General features: G+C 39.0%; 3 protein-coding genes across 3 annotated transcripts; 1 reads left to right on the forward strand and 2 right to left on the reverse strand.

The window, feature by feature from the left end:
- Positions 1-1,775: 1,775 nt before the first annotated feature.
- On the reverse strand, positions 1,776-10,618 carry ddx47 (DEAD (Asp-Glu-Ala-Asp) box polypeptide 47). The gene is made up of 12 exons (XM_088090955.1): positions 10,333-10,618; positions 10,113-10,206; positions 8,617-8,805; positions 7,923-7,994; positions 7,156-7,274; positions 6,970-7,041; positions 6,500-6,616; positions 5,410-5,556; positions 3,865-4,002; positions 3,715-3,785; positions 3,444-3,573; positions 1,776-2,119 (listed from the first exon to the last, which is right to left on the reverse strand). Exons 1-12 carry the CDS (start codon positions 10,576-10,578, stop codon positions 1,943-1,945), a joined length of 1,572 nt encoding a protein of 523 aa, XP_087947081.1. The 5' UTR covers positions 10,579-10,618; the 3' UTR covers positions 1,776-1,942.
- Positions 10,619-11,654: 1,036 nt separating this feature from the next.
- wbp11 (WW domain binding protein 11) lies at positions 11,655-20,275 on the reverse strand. Its single transcript, XM_088090954.1, is given in 13 exon segments — positions 11,655-13,317; positions 13,455-13,486; positions 13,488-13,638; positions 14,872-15,150; positions 15,262-15,387; positions 15,547-15,777; positions 15,995-16,161; positions 16,900-17,033; positions 17,790-17,986; positions 18,118-18,211; positions 18,325-18,356; positions 18,471-18,557; positions 20,090-20,275. Coding segments are annotated over 12 exon segments (2,181 nt in total). The 5' UTR covers positions 18,535-18,557; positions 20,090-20,275; the 3' UTR covers positions 11,655-12,643.
- Positions 20,276-21,216: 941 nt separating this feature from the next.
- Positions 21,217-26,849, forward strand: LOC121940465 (uncharacterized). Its single transcript, XM_088069369.1, has 3 exons — positions 21,217-21,740; positions 23,245-23,377; positions 24,078-26,849. The coding sequence occupies exons 1-3, from the start codon at positions 21,676-21,678 to the stop codon at positions 24,891-24,893; spliced, it is 1,014 nt and encodes a 337-aa protein (XP_087925495.1). The 5' UTR covers positions 21,217-21,675; the 3' UTR covers positions 24,894-26,849.
- The last annotated feature ends 293 nt before the right edge of the window (positions 26,850-27,142 follow it).

The following is a 27,142-nucleotide window of genomic DNA, read 5'->3' on the forward strand; positions in this document are numbered from 1 at the left end:
ACTGACGGGGGCCCCTCCTCAACCGAGCAGCACCCGAGCGGCCCCCGCCTACCGCACACACACACACACACACGCACGCACACACACACACACACACACACACACACACACACACACACACACACACACACACACACACACACACCGATACTCAACTCACGGCCCGCGGGCCAAATCTGGACAACGAAACGGTGTAAGGTGGCCCCCCAACTATTTTCTAATTCACAATACAAATAAAGTGATTCACACTGGGAATTGTTTTTGTACTTTTAGCATCCATTAGGTGCCAAAGTGCATAAAACAGCGTCAAAACAGAGCTTTTTTTTTTATCAAGAAAACACCAGTGGAGGATCCACAACACCCTTAACAGAGGTCCTACATAAGACCCAAATGTCCTAAAATCCCCCCAAAAGTTCCTAAGATGTGACAAAAATCTTAAAAACAGGTTAAATTCATTGAAAAGTCCGTAAATGCAAGAAATGTCCTAAAACAGCATCAAAATAGAGCTTTTTTTTATCAAGAAAACGTTAGTGGAGGATCCTAGGCAAGACCCAAATGTCCTAAAATCTCCCCAAAAGGTCCTAAAATGTGACAAAATCTTAGATATAGGTTAAATTCCTTGAAAGGTCCTTAAATGCTAGAAATGTCCTAAAACAGCATCAAAATAGAGCTTTGTTTTTTATCAAGAAAACACCAGTGGAGGATCCCAACACCCTTAACAGAGGTCCTAGGTAAGACCTAAATGTCCTAAAATCCCCCCAAAACGTCCTAAAATGTGACAAAAAGCTTAGATATTAAATTAAATTCCTTGAAAAGATCTTTAAATGTTAGAAATGTCCTAAAATCCTTGAAACATCCTAAAATCTGATACATGTTCTAAAATCCTAGAAATATGCCAGAATCAGAGAACTGCCCCAAAAATCCTAGACACATCGTGAAATCCTAGAAATGTGCCCCGATCAGGCAATGTCCTAAAATCCCAGAAATGTGCCAAAATCCTAAAATTATCAAAAAAATCCTTGAAACATCCCAAAATCTGAGGAAAGGTCTTAAATCCTAGAAATGTTCTAAAATCTTTGAAAAATGCCAAAATCAGAGGAGTGCCCTAAAATCCTAAAAACATCATAAAATTTTAGATGATTCCTAAAATCCTGGAAACATGTATGGGGCCCTCCCGATTGGCCCCTGGCCTCATGTCATTCAGTGAAAGTGACCCTGCAGGTCGCACTGCGACATCATCTGTGGTGACTCACCTGTGCAGAAACGTTCACGCTCAAACCTCATAATCATTTTTAGCGCCTGATTTAACACAGTTACACGTTTAAAAAAGAAAGCACCCAACAACCCCTCATCTGATAAATAAAGAACAGTCCCTTAGCACAGCTGAACATTTTGGTACCTTCAGATACCTCTTAACAAAAACCCTAAAAGACTTTTTTTTTTAAAGACAGGCACATTTTCATGCGTAAAATTATTTTAATTTTACACATTTTCTACATCTTTTTTTTTTTTTTACTAATTTTCAGGTAATTTCTAGCACTTTTTTCAAACATATTTCTTGCTATTTTTTGGTTAATTTCTTTTATTGCTCATTGCCTATTTCTTTTGTTTTCAAACAAAAAATCAAGCCAGTGTGCTCAGGTTTCAAAGGGTTAAGCCATCTCTTTCTTTTCTGCTGTGAACTGAAACATCGCCCTCTTGTGTCTGAAAACCACAACAGCAGCATTTTAGGCCCCAAACTCACGCAGCCAGACATCACTCTGCATAAACACAGCTTCGGTTTTACAGCGTTGTTTTATTACAAATGGAAAGTTTCATATAGAGACAGAAAATCGTGTTTTCGGTCATTAAATAGCGTCCACACTGACGGCATCACGAAGTTTTACATCAAATACAAAGAAGGAATCGTATGTTTATGTACAGTCTGTTAGCGTAGGAGCATTCAGCGTCCTCCCCTCCACGCTCCTCCACCCCTCCTCTTCATCCCTCCTTTTCCTCCCCCTCCTCCTCCTCCTCCTCCTCTTACTTTCTTCCTCACTCCGCTTGCTTGTTCTGTGTCATCCTCGTCTCCGTCTCCTCCTTTGGGCCTTTTCCTTTTATCACCTTGCTCTTTCATTTCCTAAAAAGAAAAAAAATAATAATATAAATTAATAAATAGGTTTTTATTTCTCAACGTGATTCTTTTATCATTGGGCATATTAAAAATATATATATATTATTATAATAATATAAATAAAAGATAATGGTGGGGGTTCAACGTGATTCTTTTATCTTTGGGCAGATTGAAAAATAAATAATAAAAATAAAAATAAATAATAGATAATGGTGGGGGGTTAATTTGATTCTTGATTTGTTCCGAATTAAACTCTTTGAAACTTGAGTAAAATGGTTTAATTTCTTTAAAATAACTGGAAAGAAGGGGATGAGTAACTTAACAAGAAGTGGCTTTAAATGATCAGGAAATTAGGGAAAAAAATGCCTAAAAACATCAGAAAAATAAATAAGAAGCTTTAAACAAAAAAAATCTGTAACATAGCTGTAAATATAAGTTTTGAATGTTGTTATCTGGACATTTCTCCCTGTTTTTTTTTTTTTTTTATATAATATCTAACAAGCAACTTGAACACATTGCCCAAAAATTATAAATAAATAAGTAAAGTTACAAGAAAATTACCTGAAAATTAGCAAAAAAGAGAAATGTTTTTATTTTAAAAATATGTTTATAATTTTTTTCTGTAATATGATTTTAAATATATAATAATGATGATTCTGAACATAGTTTTATGTACATTATCCCTAGTTTTCAATAATTTTCCCCAAATCATTCCCCCTTTCTTAAATTTTCTTTTCACCTATTAGTAGTGATTTGCAATTTGTGGGACATTTCTTGACAAGTTACTTTTTTTCGCTACGATTTTGATGGAAATGAAACCAATTCACTCAGGTTTCAAAGGGTTAAACAGCTTGTTAGAGGTGAAAACTGATGTCGAACCAGGTTTTAAAGTGTTAAGAATAGCAATTATTAAAGGAAATGACACTGAAAATGACATTCAAGTTATTTAGACACACAGTTAACACATTTTTCCTCGGGTTTAATATAGTACGTCCTTGTATTTACACAAAAATAATAACAATAAACTTGATTTCTATGGTGCTTTTTTTAAACCCTAGTTACAAAGTGCTTCACAATACAATATAATATCATAAATAATATCAGACAGCTAAGGTAAAACAACATCGTCAGAGCTGGAAACCATCAACGAAACAATGGTAAGGTGTAATAAATACAAACGGAATAAAACTGGGCCCAGTACTGAGCCCTGTGGGACACCACACCACATCAAAGTGGTTGAAGAGCTGAAATTGTCAACAGTAACTTTGAAGTATCTGTTAAATATGTCATGTGGTTGAGGTAAAATGTGAAAAAAAAAGTGATGACCTACCAGTCTGGCAAATCTCTGGGCCTCGCTCACCCTCTCCACCAACATCATCACTTCCTCTTCCTGCGTGGGGAAGGCCGGAAGTTTCTTCCCGATCAGACTTTCGATTCGCTGGAAAAGCTCCACGTCATATCTGAGATGACACGATACGTCACTTTACTGCAGGAAACTCATTACTTTTTTATATTCAGAGTGAAAATACAAGAGAAAACGCAAAAAACACGATAGACAGAGACGTTAAAAATGAAGTTCGGTGGCAAACGTTCGTTCTTACTGAGTCACAAAAGTGATGGACTTTCCGGAGCGTCCTGCTCTGGCTGTTCGTCCGACTCTGTGGATGTAGTCCTGCGAAGGCAGACGCATACAAACATTAAATCGAATCACAGTATTTCAGTAATCCTGTTAAACGTCGGCACCTCGGTACCTTGGAGTGGGTGGGGATGTCGTAGTTGATGACGCAGTCCACATGAGGAATGTCCAGTCCTCTGGACGCCACGTCGGTCGCCAGCAGCACCGACCGAGACTTGGACTTGAACTTGTTTAGCGCTCCGAGACGTTTGTTCTGACAAACAGATGGAGGAAGATCCGCAGGTGAATACGGCATTAAAAAAACACCAAAAAAAGTGACTGAGGAGAGGAGTTTGGCTCTGATGGAAACGCGTCTATAAAGCCTGAAGAGTCGGAGATGGCGTTCCAGGAAATTTGATTTTTTGACACCATAAGTCTCAAACTATATATAATCGCCACGCGGTTTTATGCCTCCGATCACCACGCAAGTTGAGCCTACAGTTTGTTTCCATTTCTGTGAAAACACGGACGCTTCACACACGGGAGGTCTCGACAATCGGCGCAGACTCAAGGTGGTTCTTGAGGGTCCTTGAGTTACGGCCAAAACCATGTTGTATGAGTCTCTGTGACCTTGACATGTGACCTTCACCTTTCAGCTTTTTTTTATTTTTTATTTTATTATTTTTATTGTTTTTCGTTAGCATGCTAACTTCCACAGAGCCTAGCAGACAATAGTAAAATAAAATAAACATGTACCCATATAAACACACGTATATACAGAGACTTAGAAAAAACAAAATAAAAACAAAGGCCTATTGCACATCGTTAGCTACAAAAAATGCAAGAAAATAGGTAAATATGACTTAATCATAAATTAATTAATTAACAAATTCAACAGAATTTTGTTTGTGCTAAATTTGGGGAAATTCCCTCAGGGCGCTATCGAGATATCGCGCTCAAGAACAGGACGAACGTGTGGACAGACAACCCAAAAACAAAATTCCCTCCGGACACGGCGCCGAGGCGCGAAAATAGTGCGGTTTAACAGTATGAAGGTATACTGTATAGCACAACGGCTACAGTAATAATACCAATACTACTACTACTACTACTACTACTACTACTTCTTATTATTATTAAATAATAATAATAATAATAATAATAACAATAATAATAATAATATTCATTATTATTATTATTTTTTTTATTATTATTATTATTATTATTAGACCCATAAAGTAATGAAAACATAAGGTTTTTGATATTGTGAAAGCCTTGTATTTTTCTGTTTTGATAATTGTTTGTTTTATGTCCCTCGGCTCCACTGAAAATCAGGGTTCACCCTCAGTGTGTTTTCGGAGGTTTTAAATAAAAGAAAAAAACAAGGAATGCTTTTTTTTGTTGTTCGCTGCAGTAAACTGCACTAATGTCTGTCACGGCACGTAAACGAAAAGCTTCCGAATGTTTGGCAGAGAACAACGCGTCAGCAACTTTTCTATGTTTTAATAAATATGTGTGAACAGTTAAACCTTTAAAACTTACAGCTTTATCACAAATACTAACGTCTGAAACCGAGAGCTTCCAGACACATTCATGAGTGTGTGTGAGTGTGTGTGTGTGTGTGTGTGTGTGTGTGTGTGTGTGTGTGTGTGTGTGTGTGTGTGTGTGTGTGTAGCTCTACCTGACTCATCTGACCATGAAGAGGGATCGCCGTGATGCCGAGGTTCCTTAACAGCAGCGCCACCCGCTGGGCGTTATTACACGTGCTGCAGAAAATCATGAAGGAGTTTCCGGCCAGCTCGTTCAGGATGGACACCAGGTAACAGTCCTGTCGTAAAAACACACACAAACATTCAAAAACACTCAAATACACTTAATATAAACAGTCTCATAAAGTGACTGCAGTACTCAGAGGATGGACGGCTGGCAGCACGACGGTACAGTCATTAAAACATGCAGGGAGCGTGTACTACTGCAGTACACACTCCCTCAGCTCCAGTGAAAATATTTAAGTTTACTAATACACACATGTACACTTCAGCATTTACATACTGGTGTATATGTGTGAGTAAAAGAGCATATGTGGATATAGAAGTATTATATATTTATTTTTCTTTTTACAAAAACGATGAGGAAAAAAGTTGAGGAAAGAAAAAAATTAAATTATCCTGTAAACGGCATTAAATCTGCTTTACACTGGCATTACAATCGTAAAATTCAGTATTTTTCACGCTGTTTATAAAAAAGTCGTTAGAGAAAAAATATCACCAAAACAATTTTTTTAAGTGATTTTTTTAAAAAGCACCAACATTTTTTTCAAGACACCAAAAATCCTACCAAAAATCATAAAGACTTTAAAAAAAATTGCAAAATGCTTTTAGACAAAGAAATTGTAAAGGTAAAAAAGTACCAATTTTCCTTTTTAAAATCACCAACATTTTTAAAGAAAAAAAATCACTTAAGATTTTTTTTTAAATCATTTAAAAAAGTTTTGAAGTAAAAGACTCTGCAAAAACATTTTTTTAAAGAAAAAAAGCTCTACGTATGTACAAATTAGCTGACTTTTAGGAAAAATAATTGCCTTTTTTTTCAAAATGACCAAAAAATTTACAGGGAAAAAAAAGCAATCGAGGAACGGACAGACGGACAATAACAGAAAAAAATAAAAATAAAAAATTTACTCAATGAACAGATTCAAATAAGCGACAACAGCATCATCTGAAGAGCAGTATAAACTTACTATCTCCCTCTCAGCTGAGAGCGACCCGTACCTTGTATTTTGACGGTATGAAGATGTAGTACTGCTGCAGCTTGTCCACGGTGGAGTATTTGGTGGAGACGGCACACTTCACGGGGTCTTTGAGAGCCGCTCTCTGGAGTTTCTGGACCTGAAACCAAAGCAAAGAGCGTCAGAGCAGGAGGAGCGTGCAGGTAAACCTGCAGAAACCTGCAGCACCGAAGACACCGAATACCTCACCGAAGACACCGAATACCTCACCACAGACACCGAATACCTCAACGAAGACACTGAATACCTCACCGAAGACACCGAATACCTCAACGAAGACACTGAATACCTCACCACAGACACCGAATACCTCAACGAAGACACTGAATACCTCACCGAAGACACCGAATACCTCACCACAGACACTGAATACCTCACCGAAGACACCGAATACCTCACGCTGCATCAGGCAGGCCCTAAAAAAGCATCCTCACTGTCGAAGTGCCGGTTTACCTTTTTGGTCATGGTGGCGGAGAACAGGAACGTGCGTCTGTCTCTGGGAATCACCTTCAAGATTTTATCCACCTGGTGAAAGAAAGACGGTTATTTCATTATTTTTCATTATTTATGCATAACTGTGTTATAAAGTGATCCCTCATGATCTGCGTCAGTGACTCAGAGTTTTGGGTTTTGACCCACCTCCGTCTCAAAGTCCATGTTGAGGATTCTGTCGGCTTCGTCCATGACCAGGAACTTGAGCGCTCGGAGGGAGAAGCCCTTCGTGTTCTCCATGTGGTCGATCAAGCGTCCGGGCGTGGCTGTAAACACATTTCAACACATTAGTGCGAAAATTACACGTCGCCAAAACTTCTGCCTATTTATAACAAAAAACCGCCATCAAACGGCTCAACACGCGGAAACACATCCAGTCATAGAGACAGCCTCAGTTTACAGAAATGTGCTAAAATCCGAGAAACGTCCCCAAATCCTTCAAAAGTCCTGAAATCAGAGACATCTTAAAATCCTAGAAATGCATTAAAATCCTAAAAACATCCAAAGTCCAAGAAATGTCCTAAATCCTACAAACTTCCTAGAAATGTTCTAAAAACCTAAAAATATCCTAAATCCTAGAAACATCATCAGTCCTAAACTCCTAAAATGCCAGAATTTTCCAAACGTCCAGAAATCCTACAATCGTCCGAAAATCCTAGAAACGTCCAAAAATGCTAGAACTGTCCTAAAATCCTGGAAACCACTTGAAAGTCGAGTGTGTTCGGACAGACGTGTAAACACATCTCCATCACTTCATCACATTCGTGCTAAAATTATTTGTTGCTAAAAACTTCTGAATATTGAAACAACTTAAAAAAACACGAGCAAACGCACACAGAGAAGAAGAAGAAGAAGAAGAAGAAGAAGAAGAAGAAGAGACCGCTGATGTTCGTGAGTTTGACTCGTTGTCTTACCAATAACGATGTGCGGTTTTTTCGCCAACACCAACGACTGAGACATCATGTCGATTCCTCCCACGATCACAGCTGCAACACAAACCAGGAACAAAAAACAATTAGGTAAAGAAATAACGAAAGTCATCAGCATCCTTTCAAACCTGTGAGGGACACAAACGCTTAAGATGTCTAATCCTGAAATAAAATACAATAAATTAAAGAATATAAGACATCTGTTTTCTTAAATTAAAATAACATAAATAAATAATAATAATGATAATAATAATTATTATTATCATTAGTAGTAGTGGTAGTAGTGGTAAAACAAAATTAATTAATTAATTAAAAAAGGAATATTAAGTAAACTACACACTAAATTAGAAAATTAAATTAAACCATAATATTTAATGTCTCTTCCCTGAATTAAAAAAAATTAAAAATAAAAATAAAAAAATAACGAGATGAGATGTCTAATCCCTAAATTAGGAAATTAAATTAAAAACTAACATTTGGATGTCTAATCCCGTGATAAAAAATAAAATAAAATAATAATAATAACAACATTAAGATGTTTAATCCCTTAAAAATTAAAATAAAACAAAATAAAGAATATTAAAATGTTGCATCCCTAAATTAAAACAAAAGACAAAAACAATAATAAGACGTCTAAATCCATTTTATGCACCGTTTCACACCTCCGCTGGACACGTACCACACTTCACCCCGATGCTGGAGCCCAGGGCCTCGAACTGCTCCGAGATCTGGAAGGCCAGCTCCCTGGTGGGCGTCAGGACGAGGGTGTGGAGCCTCTGCGGCGAGGACAGCAGGGACTGCAGGATGGGCAGAGCAAAGGCGCCCGTCTTTCCCGAACCGGTCTCCGCCAAGCCGATGACATCTTTACCTGCGGATCACGAAGAAGGCGGACGTTGTTGAGGTCGTGTGAGCGGCTCTCTGCACCGAATCAGATTATAGAGCTAACGCGTGATCTGGTGCATCACATGGTGTCGTTTATGTTTTAAACAGTCGGTGGTCCTTCTTAAATAAAAATTAACAAATAAATGTCTGAAAATTCCAGGAATATCCTAAATCCTAGAAATGTGCAAAAATCTGAGAAATGTCCTAAAAAAATTTTTTAAAATGTGCCAACACTTCAGAGCCGTCCTAAAATCCGGGAAATGTCATAAAACCTTAGAGAAATCCTAAAATCCTAGAAACATCCTTAAATCTTAGACATGTCATAAAATCCTAAAAATATGCTCAAATCTTGGAAAGGTCCTAAATTCCCCAAAATGTCCTTAAACCCTAAAAATGTCCTAAAAATGTTTTTAAAAAATCCTAATCTCCTAAAATCCTAGAAACATCCCAAAGTCGTAGAAATGTCCTAAAATCCTAGAAATGTGCTAAAATCGTAGAAACATCCTAAAATCGTCTAAACTTACTAATATCTTAGAAAGATCCTAAAATCCTTAAAATCTCCTAAAATTGTGCAAGCATCCTAAAATCCTCAAAGTAAAACAATTTGCTAAAACCTTGGGAATATCCTAAAATCGTAGAAACTTACTGATTTCTAAGAAAGATCCTAAAATTTCCTAAAATCCTGGAAACGCCCTAAAATTCTGGAAACATCCTAACATCCCAAAACCCTTGAAATCCTTGAAACGTGGGGCTGCTGTGCCTGACCTCTGACCTCCTGTCACTTTGTTAAAGTGTAGCATCAATAATAAAAATAATAATAATAATAACAATAATAATAATAATAATAATAAAAGTGTATTTCACAGCAGTGAACGCGGATCTGCTGCAGAATGATTTTATACAAACATTTACTTGAATATTACTTGGATTGTAGTAGTATATAAACACTGTAGTATTGTTACTTCGTTGTTATGTGTCTTCACGTTAACGTTGTCTCGCGGCTGTGTCTCGCGGCTGTGTCTCGCGGCTGTGTCTCGCGGCTGTGTCTCGCGGCTGTGTCTCGCGGCTGTGTCTCGCGGCTGTGTCTCGCGGCTGTGTCTCGCGGCTGTGTCTCGCTGCTGTGTCTCGCTGCTGTGTCTCGCGGGTGTGTCTCGCGGCTGTGTCTCGCGGCTGTCTGTGTCTCGCGGCTGTGTCTCGCGGCTGTCTGTGTCTCGCGGCTGTGTCTCGCTGTCCCGTGTGTTGTTGTCACGTGTGGCGGGCTCACAGGTCTCACCTGTGTACCTGTCCGCTCACCTTGCAGCGCCACAGGAACCGCTTCGATCTGGATCTTTGTCGGACTTTTCCATCCCAGCTGATCGCAGGCCTCACAGAGGACCTCAGTGACGCCCTGTGGACACCGGAGACACCCGGGGGACACCGGAGACACCCGGGGGACACCGGAGACACATTACAAACTGTTTCAGCTTCTTGTTTACGTCGCCAACATGGCGTCTCTTCTTCTTCGTGGACTCACCAGGTCTCTGAAGGTCTTCGCCGCCGCGCTGGTTTCTCCGCCGTCTCCCGGACTGGTTTCTTCTTCTCCGCTCGAAGCTTCGAGACTTTCTTCTGAGTTTGGCTTCACGTTTTCCTCTGCGCCGTCCGCCATGTCTGCCTCCCCAACGTGCCGCCAGCTCCGGACTGCGCAGCTGCGGAAATGACGACTTCGAGCTTCAGACGCAGTGGATGGTGGGAATTGTTGTCCTGACGCTCCCACCACCATCACCTAACTTCAAGTCTTAAAAAAGAAGTCTTATCCCTAAATTTAAAAAGAAAAATAACGCAAAAAAATTGATTCCTGAATAAAATAAAATAATAAAAAATGTCTTATCCTGAAATAAATACAATTTAAAAAACACTACTAAAAATATCTAATCTATAGATATCTAAATATCTAATTCCTGAATAAAATAAAATAAGAAATGTGAAGATATCTCATCCCTAAATAAAACAAAAAAACACTAATAAATTAATATAAAAATATTTGATTCCTGAATAAAATAAAATAATAAAAAAGTCTAATCCTGAAATAAATACAATTTAAAAAACACTAATAAAAATATCTAATCTATAGATATCTAAATATCTAATATCTAATTCCTGAATAAAATAAAATAAGAAATGTGAAGATATCTAATCCCTAAATAAAACAAAAAAACACTAATAAATTAATATAAAAATATTTGATTCCTGAATAAAATAAAAGAATAAAAAATGTCTAATCCTGAAATAAATACAATTTAAAAAACACTAATAAAAATAATAATAATAAATTAATATAAAAATATCTGATTCCTGAATAAAACAAAATAATAAAAAAATAAAATGTGAAGATGAAGATTTGTCTTTATGTTCCTTTATTATCTCCTGTATGACACCAGTGTTTCTCAGATGGGGGTATGTGTACTCGTGCTTTGTTTTGTTTTTTTATTGTTAAATTATTTTTTTTTCTCAGTAACTGATTCGATTTAATTTAGAATTTATTAACATGTAACTAATTATTCCTCAACACTGTAAACGCAATCACATTAAGAACAACAAATTAAAGAGACAGAGTTCACTGGGATTAAATGCAGTCTAGATGTTACTGAATGGTGACAAAAAAAAGGTTTGCCTTTGATTTAGAGATAGATTCTACACATTCAGGAGGCAAAATTTAAGTTTTTTTTAGTAACAAGGTCATTTAGTAAATCAGACGCGTTGTGCCTCTTCAGACAAGTTTTTACTTTTCTTTTAAAAATGTTTTGTTCATGTCAGAGGGAACTCTGGTTAAATAAAGAGATCTTTAGCACAGTGACATGAGGTAAAAAGTATTTATTTAGCTGCAGATCAAACTGTTTCAAACTTTTTCAGAGTTTGACAAACATTCTACGCCTTTATTTTGAAGTCCAACATGTTTAGAAGATCACAAATAAAATAATCATCATACAAAAATGCCTTTTTTTCTGGTCTGGTAAATCACAAAGAGTTGGTTGGAGGAAAAATTCAGTTGTAGTAAAAACAAAAACATACTGGTGGACAAAAAGCACTCGGTAGTTTCTGGCATTTGTTTTTCATTGCAGAAGAAATTGTTTTTTTCTAGTCGCCTTTTATAGCAACTAAAGTTTACGAATGTCAAACTAGGCTTGGGCGGTATCACAGTATATCAAGCAATTTAGAGATCCCAAAGGTATGTTTTTCAGTGCTGTTGACACCTAGTGGTGGAGGGAGAAGTTACAGTAGTGTAAACAGCCGGCGGCCAGCAAAGCAGCATGTTTTTTTACATCTAATTTGGTGAATTAAGGATTTATTTCAACCAAACCGGAGCTGGTGATTGTTGGAACGATGGACTTACTAATTTGATTACTAATAAGAGATGGTTTGGGTGAGTTTTATGTTGTGTGTTTTTTTATGAGTTGAGAGAGGGAGAAAGTTAAGAGAAAGTTGAATTCGGAGGGTGTAAAGTTGTTTTTTTCTGTTTAATATGGAAAGTAGAAAGTAGCACACTTGCTGTCGGGAAGGGACACACTTTTATACCTTCGTATACTCCACTGACATTTCAGGAAGGTATGAAACATTACATACCACCTAATGCACGCATAATCAGATTTCTTAGGTGCATCACATTCGTTTTAATACAACAAATAAAGTCCAGGTGAAATGAAGACGAGCCGGTGCTCAGCGTCAAATCTTTCCGGTGGTTTACAGACGAGAAACTGATCTATCTGCCTCTAAAACTGCACAGAAACACAGAAAACAAACGTACTCCTGTTGTTCAGAGCGCCTCGCCCCGAAAATCCTCCGCAGCCTCAGAGGAGTCCCTCCATCTCTCTCATGAAGGCTTCATACACCTGGTCCTTAGTCTTCATGTTGGGCTGAGACACGGCGCCCATCTGCGTCGGGTTGACCATCGGAGCAGCTGCCGCCGGCTGTTTCGGTCCCTGCACGCCTCCCATGACCTCATCTCCCCTCCTTCCTCCTCCTACTTTCTCCAGAGGCCCAGGCGCCGCCCCGGGCATCGCTCCGCTCTTGTCCCTGCGCACCCTCAGCGCCGTGGGCACGAAGCGGGTGACCTCCGCCTTCGGATTGATGATCTGAGGTTTGGCGGAGATGGTGGCTCCGCCGGAGCCGGCCCCCGCTGCCAAGCCGCCTCCGGCCGCCGCGACAGAGGTGATGTTGGCGCGCTTTTCGATGGTGGCCGCGTGGTGGTGGCCGGGGGGGTTGCTGCCAGGGTTCGCGCCTGAGGGTGCGGCGGCTGTTCCCGGTGGAGGAGGCATCTGCATGACGCCTGGTCGCATGGGCATGGCGGGAGGCGGCATGCTGCTCTGCGAACCGTCCTGGTTGGGTCCGGCACCTTTTTGTCGCTGCACAATGTTGGGAGGAGCGCTGAGCACGTTGGAGTTGAGAGGAGGAGGGAAGAGGGAGAGCGGCGGAGCCATCGGGCGCGGGGGCCCTCCTGCTCTCGGGGGAGGAGGTGGGATACCTGAAAAAACACATTTATTTTGATGAGAAAAATATGACTATAAATACAAACATGAATATAAATACAAAGTTTGGGTCAAACCGCAGACGCGCACAAACATGCGCCTTCATACACTTCATACGGTCACACACGCCTACCTGGTGGTGCCGGGGGTGGTAGTCTGGGAGGGTCCTCGTGGTGGGGGGCCTGGTGGAAGACCAGGAGGGGGTCCCGGTGGAGGGCCCGGGGGCCGACCTGGTGGAGGTCCAGGAGGCAGAAGACGCGGCATTGGACCCCTCATGCCTCCAGGAATACCAGGAGGCCTCAAGAACGGAGGAGCACCTGAAGATAACAGAATACAAAAATCGAAACAATCAATAGTGTACGTGTAAGGTAGAGCCAGGACGTCTTTAAAACAGATTTTTGCACAAAGCTTAATATATTCATATCTGACAAATTTGAAACTCTTAACACTGCGTAAAATCACCTTTATAAACCTTTTCCCACTAACTTATCGTTTGTATGTGGGTTTTTTTAAACACGGATAGACCTGCTAAATATTAGCGATTGACTGTATTCCTACTGCCACTGAACTCACCACTTGAGAGTGAGTCAGCCTGTCAGCTAGCGTGTGTGTTGTCTTGTTGGTGTGTCTGTGCAACATCACAGACAGGCAGGAGAACAGGTAAAAAGTAGACAGCAGGAGCAGAGGTCTTTGAAAACGTTTCAGTGGTTTCTTTATTTATCTCTTACTTATTCAGTCTCTTTCAAACTCGATGCAGATGTGTTTGGATCAGTGTTTTAGCTGCTTAGGAGGAGATAGACTGTAATTAGTGACAGCGCGTCATTGCATTACGATGGTTAAGGAGCTGAAATTATCTCGTTCACCCACGAGTTGTGTTTCCATCAATGCTGATCAGAGCCAGAGGCGATAAAAACCCGTGTCTACTGCAGAGTCATTTCACACGGGTGTGAATGCCGATCATACACGTTTCCCTTGCATTAAAAAAACAGATGCTAGCGTGTGATAGCAGGTTTTTTGGGCAGTAGGAATGAGGTGTTATTGTTCCTGGCCCTCTCGTTGTCTTGTTCGAAGTTCCTCCACAGCATCGCCTTTGCTACCTTGTTGGCAAGGCGACTTGTATTTCTTGAATGGAAACATGTTCAATCTCCAACAAACAAACAAGTTCGCTTCATTCTTTTGAAAAAATTCGGAGACCTCTAATAAATTATTCTTATTCTTCGACCTAATTTCCGTGTCACTGAAACCCAAAAGTTTTCTCATGATTGTTGCCATTACAACGATTTCCGTTATTGCCTTTATTTCTGTTCTGGTCTCTCTTTAGGGGGCAGGAAGATAATGGGAGAAAACACAAAAAAAAATGGAAGAAAGACTTCTTCCAATAAAAATTAAAAAAATATATATATATATATACATATATATACATATATATATATATATATATATACATATATATATATATATATATATGGAGAGAGAGAGCGAGATTCAGGGATTATTCTAATATGTATTTCAGAGTCGGAGCGGCGTATTCAAGCTAGTAAGCATCTAACCTGGTGGTGGGCCCGGAGGTGGGCCAGAGGGTGGACCAGGAGGCCTCATTGGAGGAGCTGGAGGGGGACCCAGAGGAGGAGGCCCCGTCATCGGTGGGCCCTGCATGTGTGGAGGCCCCTGTCCCACCGGCCCAGCAGGAGGAGGCAGACGCTGATTGGCCATCAGGTGGGGCTGACTTTCTCCAGGTGGTCCCCTGTCCTCGATGTCCGAGCTGTCGGATTCATCTGTGTATTCCTCCTCTACCTCCTCCTCTTCCTCGTCTTCAGGCACCGACTGACCTAAAGACAAAAACAAAAACAATGAAAATACCGTAGCACGTCTTCATAAACAGAAACAAAGCGGTGATAGTTTAGCATTAATGAGGAAAAGCCTCCGGTGTATTACAGCACCTGCCATCCTCAACATCATGGCCTGCAGAGGAGTGATGGCCTTCGTCTTCTTCACCAGCCTCTTCTTCTTCCTCTTCCCTTCACGCGGTGCGTCTGGAGGCATGTCCGCAAAACGTACACTGCGACCTGAGGTAGTCAGACGTTAAAGCATTCATCAAAACAATACATCACTGTGTGTTTTGTGTCCACTCCGATTCGGGACAAAGAAATACGGCGACATTAGATCGGCTTTATTGAGCCGCTGCAATAGAAAAAGGCTGCTAATGTTTCGAACGTCCATCTCACCAGCATGTCTTTCGTTTCGGTCTCGGTCCTCCTCTCTGTCGTCATCCTGTCTGTCCATGCTCATTCTCTGGTCTCCGTCTCCCCCTTCGTCTCTCTCGTCTTCGCTGTCCTCCTCGGAGTCGCTTTCGTCGTCGTCTGCATCGTCCCGATCTCTGTCGCTCTCGCTGCCGCTGTCCCGGTCTCTTCCCAGCTCCATCGCGGCGTCCTTTTCTAAACCGGGAATGGACGGCTCTGTTTGAAAGACGCCAATAAAAAGAGAAACGTGAGCAGAAAGTCAACGATGAAGCAAAGTCGTGATGTTTCGACGGTCTTCATCAGGGCTCAAAAAAGCTGACAGTTCAGCCGCTGTCATAAAGGCTTTCTGTGTGATTTCCTCCTTGTTTTTTATGTTTTTCATATTTTGGACTGCCTGGATTTCCTTTTTTGTTCATCGAGGAGCCTGCGTTACCCGTGTCCGTCCCGAAAGCTCGCCGAGCAGGAATGCCGTACAGCGCCAGGACCTGTGGAGGCGGGGGCCCAGGCGGCGGCCCGGGGGGCTTCTTCCCCGGAGGTAAACGCGGCACGCCCGGCGCTGACGCCAAAACCGGTCCAGAAGATGCCGACAGAGGTCCTTTACTGAGAGAGACACGAAAACAGAAGTCCCTCAAAAAAAGAAATACCTCAGTGATGCAGAAACACTCGCATACTAACAAGTTTTTTCTTATATTCAAAACTCCGACGTTTTTCGTACTTTTGCCCTCAGGTCTTCTGGCCTTTTATGGTCCCAAAAGTTAGAACAGAAACTTAATAGGGTCCAGGTCTGTGGAGCAGCCTGCCTGAGGATCTGAGGGCTGCAGAGGAGGGATGATATTTTTAAAAAGCAAACTCAACACCTGCCTTTTTAGTTTTTTAGTCGTTTTAGTCATTTTTATCAGCTTTATTCTATTTCATTTTATATTTTTTTTTAAAATAAAATTTCATCTGTTTCCTATTTTTAATACTTCATATATCATTTTAACATATTTACTTATTTTACTTTGTGCTGTCATTTGCCTTTTATCTACAGTTTGAGTATTTTACTTATTTATCTTAATATCATTTTATGTATATATTTACTTGTTTATCTACCTGTTTGTTTATTTACTTATTTTTTTCTTTCTAATGGGTTGCACTTCCTCAGATCTGCAATTTCTGGTTTTAATGAGTACTTCTATTCTTTAAAGCTTTATTTTGTTTTTGTGCGTTTGTAAATGTATGTGTGTGTGGGAGTGCTTTACATATAAAGCCTGATTGATTGATTGATTGATTATCTGTAGGAACGCTGTGCTGAGTTTTACCGGCAGAAAGCTCTGATGTAAACCGGTTAATACAAACCCAAAAGAGGTGTTCTTCTTCAGTATGGACGGAGGCTGAGCTCCTGGGAGTGGGATGTCCTGGATGTGGATATTTGAGGGCGCGTGAGGCATATCTGGTAAAGGGATACTGTCGACCTCCACTGACTCTGCATTCTGGGAAAAAAACGGTTTAACACACATGACGATAAGTGGGGAGTCAGTGGAAAGGAGCCAGGAGCTAAATGTGCTGAGACAAAAGACACAAACATGCTGGTTTCTTCCAAAATAATTCCCTTAACTTAAACTGAGATCCATCAAAATCTAAATTCAACACAGAGCATGTTACTACCTGAAACTACTGAAACTTTATTTTATTTAACTTTGTTTATATATATTTTTGGTTACAGTCACTGTTATTGTTTTTGTTGTCATTATTAATATTTTATTTATTTACCTCTTGATCTATATATATATATATATATATATATATATATATATATATATATATATATATATATATATATATATATATATATATATAAATTTATTTTTCTTGTTTATTTCTGTATGATTTTAATATTACTGTGATTCTGCGTCTTTAAAATGCTGGCTCACCCTCCCGCTGTTTTCATGCGTTGGTTTTCTTCGCGTTCTTGCCGACGGGCATCTGTCCCAAAACCTCCGTGTGGCAATAATAAAATGCTAATATCGGACTGCTGTCCTGGTGTTGACTTTTGATGTCCACTTTGAGGATTCAGCAGCCCGTCTCAAAAAGTTTAACTGCAGCTGAGCGCGCTGTGTCTGATTTTTACTTCATGTAACAAAAAAATATTTCCACTTTGCTGCACGTCAGTCCAACCGTGAGTGAACATGTAATACTAAATAACAAAACACACACACACACACACACACACACACACATATACACACCTTGACTGAGTCAAAGTAGAGAGCCAGCTGCCCTCGTTTGGTCTCGTAGTCCAGCTCCAGTTTGCGCAGCTCCTTGTAGGTGTCGGGATTTTCTCTCTCGTACAGACGGACGATTCGCTCGAACGTCTCTCGCAGCTTCTTCCTCTTGTCCCTCAGCACTTTCTCGTTCAGCAAAGGCTGCTGAACGGGGTTGAACTCTGTCGACGGTGTTAAGAAAGAGCTTTATTATTTGGTAATGACAGAAAATAATGATAAAAAGTAGGAAAAATAATCCTACAGGCTGCATTAAAATAACTAAAAGTCGGTCTGACGTGTTCGGCTCCCTCACCCATCTCATCCAGCTTCTCCATGTCTCTGATGATCTGTCTCGGGTCCTTCATCTTCAGCACCGCCGCTCTCACCATCATTCTCTGCTTCTTGTTCTAAAATAACGGATATTAATGAACGAAGCGACGAGTTATCAACTCATTCATTTTATTTTTGTATTTACAATGAGCACATTAAAGTAAATCGTGAGTTTCCAGATCAGTGGTACCTTTTTCAGCTCCCTTTTTCTGGCCTCCTTTCCTGTGAGGAAGGTAGGAAACATTTATCGTTTTCGTTCTGACATCAACAGATTTATGATTTATCCAGCCGGACGCTTCCAGAGGAACCGGCTCTTGGTTTTCGGCGGGTACTTACTGGCCTGGTCGGTGGGGTTCATAAACTTCCCACTCTTGGTGGAGGAGGTTGAACGTCGCCCCATTGTGCCCGAGCGTCTCCTTCACCCTGAAAAGTTTAAAAATCAAAGCAATGATTCGAATTTCAAAAATGCTACATAAATTTAAAAATTAAAATATAAGTTCAAAATCAGCTGCTGAATGCTCGGCAAACGTATTGAGTAAACATATTTATTTAATGTCTGAAAATGAGTAGTAAATATTTACCCCCTTTTTTTTTAATCACCTACACACCAAGATTAAATAAAAAACACAATAAAACACTGACGTCGAAAAAAGAAAAGATCGATCTGAATGAATTAATAGCTAATAAAAAACAGAAAAACAAAGAAAATAAAATAAAACTCAAAAACAACCTACAGATCTCATACAGCAGATCTCATAACAGGAGGCCAATCGCAGCAGCCCAACACGTTTCAGGATTTTGGGGCGTTTCTTGGGTTTTGGGACATTTCTAGGATTTTAATTGAATTTTAGGAGGTTTTGAGGATTTCAACACATTTCTCAAAATTTAGGACATTTCTAGGAATTTAGCGTGTTTCTGGGATTTTGGTACATTTCTCTGATTTTAGGACAATTTAGGATATTTCAGTCATTCTTCTGATTTTTGGACATTGCTAAGATTTTAGGACATTTTTAGGGTTTGGGGACACTTCCTAGAATTTAGCATGTTTTTTTTTTAACGCCAATTTAAGAATTTTGGGACGTTTCTCAAATTTTAGGCTGTTTCTAGGAGTGAAAGACATTTCTAGGATTTTATGGTGTTTCAAGGATTTTAGGATATTTCAATGATATTAGGATGCTTCTAGGATTATAAGATGTTTCTAGGATTTTAGGAAGTTACGGTCTGAGCTGGGCCCTCTGTCGGGGGTGTGGGGGATCCTCCACATGAACTGTTTTTGATAAACCAGCTCTACTTTGATGCTGTTTCATACACTCTTGTCCTTAATGTCTTACACTGTCGGTTTACTGAGTATGTTGCTTTTAGAAAAAAAAAAAAAGTTTAAATGTGTTAACTGAACGTGTTTTCATTTCTACATTTGACTTGTTTCATGAAATAACACCTTTAACCATAATAGTGACCTTTAACATTAGTCCTCTTTTTTTTAAATATAATTCTTCTGAAATCATGTTAATTTCTCTCGATATTATCAGTTTGGGAATAAAACTCTACATATCTTTAAGAGGACTTTCGTTTTTTAAGCACTCTTACGTCACTGCTGATTTCCGCTGATATATAAAATCAACATTTCCGCGTTGTTAAACTTAAATTTATCTCTTATTTGGGAAAATAAACACTGCGGTCCTTTTATGAGACGGTTAGCTGCTGTTAGCCAACAAGTTAGCGTAAAGTTGAGAGCCAACGCGTGAGCGATAAATAAACTGAGACAATGTAACATTTTACAAACACTGCGCTTATCTGAAGTTACGACAGAGCCCGAAAAAAGCGGTAAAAACCCGCCGTGCGAAAACTCAAACATCACGCAGCACCTGGACGCTGGGTTAGCTGCTAGCGCTGCGTTAGCCTGCACTTGTGGCTCGGGCCGCTTTAGCATCGACAGCAGAAAAACGTGACTTTACCTTTAATTCAAGAAAAACCCGCAGAGCCCGACGCCCTGCACGCGCACCTCTGCGTGTCCGAAATACGATAAAAACGTTTCGTTTCCGCTTTGAAGGAGAAATCCGAAGATTTCACGACTGGATTCACGCAGAGACTCCGCTAGCCGGCCGCCATGTTTACTGCCGCGAGCAGGAGGCCTGACGTCATCAACACGCGTTCATAGAAAAATACCCCAAAAATATTCGTAAAATGTCCGTATCATTTCTGAAGAAAATAAAAATAAAATAAAAACAAGTTTAAATATTAATAAAATAATAGTAAAATGTCCGTATCATTTCTGAAGAAAAAAATGTAAAATAAAAAAAGGTTAAATTAAAATATATATATTTGTAAAATGTAAAAAAATATATATATTTTTAGTAAAGTGTCTGAAATTTATTGATTGAATGTCTGAAAAATATTAGTAAGACGTCTGACAAATAGTAGTAAAATGTCCAAAAACTATTAAAATTTAAAAAAAAAAAAAAAAAAAAAAATTTTTTTTAAAAATCTTAAAATGTTCGAAAATCATTGATTAAATGTCTGAACAATATTAGTAAGACGTCTGAAAAAATAGTGGTAAAGTGTCCAAAAAACAAGTAAAATGTCTGGAAAATAATAGTAAAACGTCAGAAAAAAATATACGGAAAATATGAATAAAATGTCTGAATAATAGAAGTAAAATGTCCAAATAAGATTAAAACTATTTAATTAATTATTTAATAATACCCGGAAACTATTTGTAAAATATCAGAAATTATCAGCAAGATGTCCGAAAAAAGTAAAATGTCCGAAAGACATTAGCAAAATGTCTTCAAAATATAAGTGAAATGTCCGAAAAATTAAGTAAGATGTCTGAATTTTTTTTTCGTAAAAGGTCCGAAACATATTGGTAAGAGGTCTTAAAAAAATATAAGCAAAATGTCGAAAAACATTAGCAAAATGTCCCAAAAAAATCTTAAATTGCTCGAAAAGTGTGAGTTAAAGACAAACTAAGTAAAATGAATGAAAAACGATTTTTTGGACATTTTACTAATATTTTTCCAGACAAGTTCTTAATATTTTCAGATGTTTTATTTGATTTATTATTTTCAGACATTTATTTTTATTTTTAAGATATTTTACAGATACTATTCTAATAATTTACTTTTATTTTTTGCAAACAGTTTACAGATTTTTTTCCAGAAATGTTACTAATATTTTTTTAACTTTTAAACTTTTTTTTTTTTTTTTAAGCGGCTCCAAAAACGTGTTAAACTTGATGCCGTTTTTTCACCTCTCTGCCATGTGGTGCCTGTTCACCCTTTGTGTGAAATAAGGAGCAATAAGAGAAACAGAAGTATAGATAACTCCTCAAAGACTTCTCTGTGTTTATATGTCAACATGAGCCGCGGCCTTCTCTCTGCAGCCAGTGGAGTCGCCTCCTGCTGGTCATCACGAAGAATGCAGCCGTAACGCACTTCCGCTTTGGCTTCACTTTTCGGTGGCTTCGTCCCACAACTTTGGCCTTTCTCTTTGCGTTTTTCAGCTTATAAAAGTTAATTGTACCATTTCGATCGTCTGAAAAATGTCTTGTTCGGCGTTTGGCTGTACCAACAGATCCACCGTGGGGTCGGATGTTAATTTTTTCCGGTGAGTACGTTTTGTTTGAAGCCCGTTTTCTGCTAGCCAAAATTAGCATCGATAGCACAGATGACGCGCTAACCTAGCTAGTGCTAGCTGATAGCTTAGCGTTTGCTGTGGTAGTAGTGGAAATACGGGGGCATGGTGGCCTTTGTCAGTGGTGGTTATTCCGTCAGAAACTAATAAAAACAGGCAATTTCAAATAACATTAGGATAACGTTGATGTGTGGTATCAAAATGTGTCCCCTCGTCACACAGTGACTCCCTCCTTTCGATGCGCAGCGCCTCCCTCGGTGGTTAGGGTCAGAGCTCAGGTTTAGGTGAGGTTATTATTAGTATTTTTGCATCGTTTATCAATTTATCTGTGTTCACGAGTATGTTTTCTTCCAATGTTTTTATTTATTTATTTAAATAAATAATCAACCTACTAGGTAAGGTAGATAAAAAAATGAGCCCATATATATTAAATTGCTTGTTAATTGGCTTGATTTCTTTCAAAAACATGCATAAGAAAAAGTCATAAATTGCAGTAGTAGCAAAAATTTAGCTAAACAAGGAAAAATTAACAAGAAAATAATCATGTATAAATGTATAGTAAAAATAATGATTATTATACAAAATGTTTACACCAATGTTTCTCACTCTCTCTTATTAGTAATATATATATATATATATATATAAATATAGGCATGATTATATATATTTATTATTATTTCTTTAAACATGCATGGAAAGAAGTAACAAATTACGAGTTATAATAGGAGTACCCACAATTTGGCACCAACAAAAAATAAACAAACAAGAAGCCCCCAAAAAAGAATAATAAATAAATAGAAATATATAGCAAAGTATATTATTATTATTGTTGTTGTTGTTTTATTGATAATATCGATGTTTCTCCCCATCTCTTTCTCTCGCTCTCAAAATCAATTCAAGTCACTTATAAGCAGGGCATTTGCCATGCATTGCCAAAGCACAATAACAATAAAAATACAGTAAATTAAATTTAAAACTGATCACATGAATAACAATATTAGTAAAAAAGAGTAAACAGGTAAATAAACTACCAAAGAAAATATAATGATATTTATGTAGTATACACAGTAGATAGATAGAGATAAATATACCTATCTCATATGTCTATATATACGTAAATATCAACCTGCAAACACGTTTCGTGTGTGTGCGTGTGCGTGCGTGCTCTCTCTCGTTTAAGACTAATTTTCAGGCCATATTCTTTTCCTTATTTCTTGCAATTTGTGGGACAATTTTGCCAAGTTTCTCGTTGCCTTTTTACCCGTGTTTTCAAAAGAAATCAAACCACTTTTGTCTGGGTTTTTCAGGAGTTAAATGTATGTAAAAGGCATCTAAACACGCCACAAAAAGGCTGACGTTGTTCCAGGTTTCAAAGCGTCGTAAATAAATAAACATTTAATATTTTCTTTGCGGCTTGTGTAACTTACACAAACACAGTGAAAAAAATACACAGTAAACACATTTTTTCCCCAAACAGATTTCCTTTAAGTGACCCTGACAGGCTGAAGAAATGGCTGGCGAACGTGAGGAGGAAGAACTGGTACCCGACGACATCGTCCCGTCTGTGTAGTAATCACTTTGAGGAGCATCACTTCTACCTTGACTCGAAGGTGATTGTATACATTATTGTGCTCGAATTACAAAGAAAATCTTCAAAATGTACCAAAACAAACTGTTTTTTTCTCTCAGCAGCAGTTTGAGGATTGTGACTGATGGGGTTCATAATTGATTTGTTGAGTTGATGATTTAGATCTGATTGATGGATGAGAGGAGCAGCTGCTGCAAGTGAAAGTAAACTTAGACCCAACAGAATGAACGGTTACGTTTTTTTCACTGCTGCTGACGTTCTGCTGCTCCATCTGTGCCCAAAGTACGCTCTGCACTGCGAGAGGTGCAATGCATAACTGAACAGAGATATATATTTTTATTTTCTTTCTTTTAAAGATTTTAGAAGGTCAAGGATTTTCTTACATTTTTAGAATTTTCAGACAAAATTTTAGGACTTTATGGGCTTTGCTACTTTTGTCAGGAGACCCTTCACAGACATGTTTTTTCTTTCTTAATTAATAAGCTCTATCTTGGTGCTGTTTTATGCACTCAGGCACTTTATGCATCCTAAAAGTACAAAATCGATTCCCAGTGTGAGTCACTTTATTTTAATTGTGAATTAGAAAATGATTGGGGGGCACTCAGCACCTTTTCGGGGGCCAGATTTGGCCCGCAGGCTTTAAGTTGACTATCATGGGTGTAAAGGGGGAAAACATCCTTTGATATGTATCACATCAGCCTGCTTTCTTTATTTTCTCTCAGGGAAAGAGGAGGCTGAAGAACTTCGCCGTGCCGAACATTTTCACCTTCCCACCACATCTGATGAGAAAGAAGCAACTCACCAGGGCCACGAAGGGCAAGATAGCTATCCCCTTTGTCACGCCATGTCCGCTCCCCAGCTATCTCATCCAGCCTTACAAGACGCCGGGAACGGTCGCACATTTGCTGTCTGTGTGGGATCGTAAGGCCGTCATCATCCCCGACAACGGAGATCCTGAACCCAAAAATGACATCGTCATCAGAAACGTCCAGGCCGCTGCTGCTGACGGCGTAGTCGAGTATAACACGAGAGCAGAGCCTGAAAGAGTTATGCACGATCACGACTACCTCGCCACGTGCGGCTTCACGAAAAAGAGAATCAACGTGCGCACCATTCACAACTACAGCGTTTCTCCCTCAGCCGTGACACGTGACGAAAACGCAGCACAGGATCAGGTCGTCTCCGAGTCTCCCTCAACACCCCAGCAGAACGAAAACACCGAGGATCAGCCTGTTTCTGAGTCTCCGTCAACACCTCAGCGCAAAGACAACACGGTGCAGGTTGACCTGGTGTCCATGTCAACCATAACGCTCAAAACGAAAGAAAACGCACTGCGGCACAAGCTTGTCTTAGCTCGTAAGAAGCTGAAGTTGAAGTGTCAGCAGACGCGGAGGATGAAAGCCAAACTCTTGTCCCTGAAAGCTCTGACGAAGGTCCTTCAGAAAAAGATGATCGCGTATGAGAAAAGAATTGCAGTGATGAGTTTGCAGGAAAGCTGCACAAAGTGCGAAAGGGTCAGAAATCGTTTATTATCGTGAGCGCTGTGTGAGACTGTTGCTGCTGTGTGTAGCAGGCAGAAAAAAGTCTGAACACTATTCATTTTTTCAGTTTCTTGGTTTATTTAAGTCGCTATGAAACAGACAAAAATGCACCCTGCGTAGGCGGGTTTCCATTAAGCCTCAAATTGCAAAAATTGACATTGTGAATATTAAATACGCTTGATGGAAACACGTCAATTTCAATAAAAACTCCCATTTATCGCAAAAAAGTTTCTACGCTCAGAAGAGGTGATATTTCAGGCAATTCCAAAAAGCCACATTGGTGCAAACTGCAGTGCTGCTGACGTTTTGAACATCCATCGCCATGGTTACTGGGATGTTATCGCCTGAAGAGAAGTCGTACAACATCACACAGTGGAAACACAGTCAGCTCCACATTGTGTTTTATCCACATTTGGAAAATATCACTCAAATCTGTTATGGAAACCCGCCTAGTGACTCTTTACATGCACAAAATATTCAGGTTTATTCTGAAAGAGCCGCTTTTGCCGTTTTTCCTTTTTTGCATCAAAATAGGATTATTTGTAACTTTTCGACAGGTGGCACACATTTTGACCGTGCTAACGCAGCTTCAGGGCCATGCTTCTCCAACCCTTGCAAATTAAGGACGCGCAATAATATCGGCATGTCCTCAGTATCGGCACATTAGAAAATAAAAAAAATTCATTAAAAATGAATTATCAGCATTGGCCCAAAATGAATTTTTCTGCAGATTTGACAGGCCAGAAAGACGCCGCTTTAATAATACAACTGTAGTTAGTTGAAACAAGTCAGATTTTGGCTCTCATCGTCTGTTAAAGTGAGACGAGTTTTACAGTTTTGTTCGAAATCGGTTAAATGAGAATTAATATGCTTTACATGTAACATAAGTTAAAGAATTGCTTTGCCCTATGAATTAGTACATTTTAAAAAAGTCTCGTATGTTATGTTTGCATCTGCAGCCGCTGGGTCAGAGACGCGTTCATCCCTCTGCAGAAGAGACTTGATGTTCTCTGCAATTAGGTGGAAACGTTTGTGCATAAAATCAATATCTGCATCTGCAATCAGCCAAAATGATCCAGAAAATAACACTACATCGGATAGATTAAAAAAACGTGCATCCCTTTTGCAAACTGTCGGTTCGTTGATTTGTACACAACACACAGAGCTGACCATAAACAGGCGAGAGGCCGAGCGTAACAGGCGCCGGAAAAATATACATCTATTCAGGGGAAAAAAATAATAATTTGGGAAATTCAACCAGAATGAAAATATTAAAAATATGGTCATGTTCAGAATAACAGGAGTATTACTGTGCATGTAAACGCAGCCACTGAACATTTTGCAGCAGATTTCCGCAGATCTTTTTATTTAGAGGAATACAGAATACAATAATAAACGCTTTAACGTGATGAACGCTGTTCGATCTGTCGGGTTCACGGATCACCTGATTCACATCTGGAAACATCGACTCTGCACAGACTGAACTCTCTTTGAACGCAGCCAGATGTTTATGATGCTTTTCCTGCATTTGGACGACTGTTCTGGTCGGCTGTTCGGATCCACCGAGGCTTCAGCAAACAGGCTCCGTGTTATTGGAGGAAAAAAAGCATAAACTGTTCAAGTTTTGACTGGGGTAAACTAAGTGGTTGGACTCTCTGCGGAGGGCTCATGTTGGTCCTAAAAATGACGTGAAAACTTTGTGGCGAGCTGTTTACCAAAAGCTTCAAATACTTCAAGGTTTATTGAAACCTGACAACAGCTTTTACAGCGTTCTGCATAACGGTGCTTTAAATGTTTATATTCTGGTATGACGGTTGTGAATTCTCACCTTAAATAATTTATGATTTTGTTTATATTTTATTTGGTTTTTTTGTTCAAAACAGTGTTACAGTATTTTGTCATTATTTGATTTGAGTAAATAAAAAAATGAGTTTTTGAAAATTCAAAAAAAAATCTCTGTCAAATTAAAAAAAGCATTGCACAAATCAGAATATATCTAAATGTTTTACTGTGTGTCACATCTTAACTGTCACCAATGGTGAAATTTATTAAAGTGCATTAAGTTATTTACAAATTAATGATGCAAATATCAGGTTGTATTCAGTGGAACAGGTGAGTACAGTTTGATTTTTGACAAAGGTCTATTAATATAGTTTAGAAAATCAAATACATGCCTAATAACAACATTGCAACACATTCATATTAAATGATGCCAGTATGGAATATTTCAGTGATTTTAAGGTCAT

This window comes from Plectropomus leopardus, chromosome 18 (genome assembly GCF_026936395.1).
Source record: "Plectropomus leopardus strain MGB_pleo_1.0 chromosome 18, ASM2693639v1, whole genome shotgun sequence".
NCBI lineage: Eukaryota > Metazoa > Chordata > Actinopteri > Perciformes > Serranidae > Plectropomus > Plectropomus leopardus.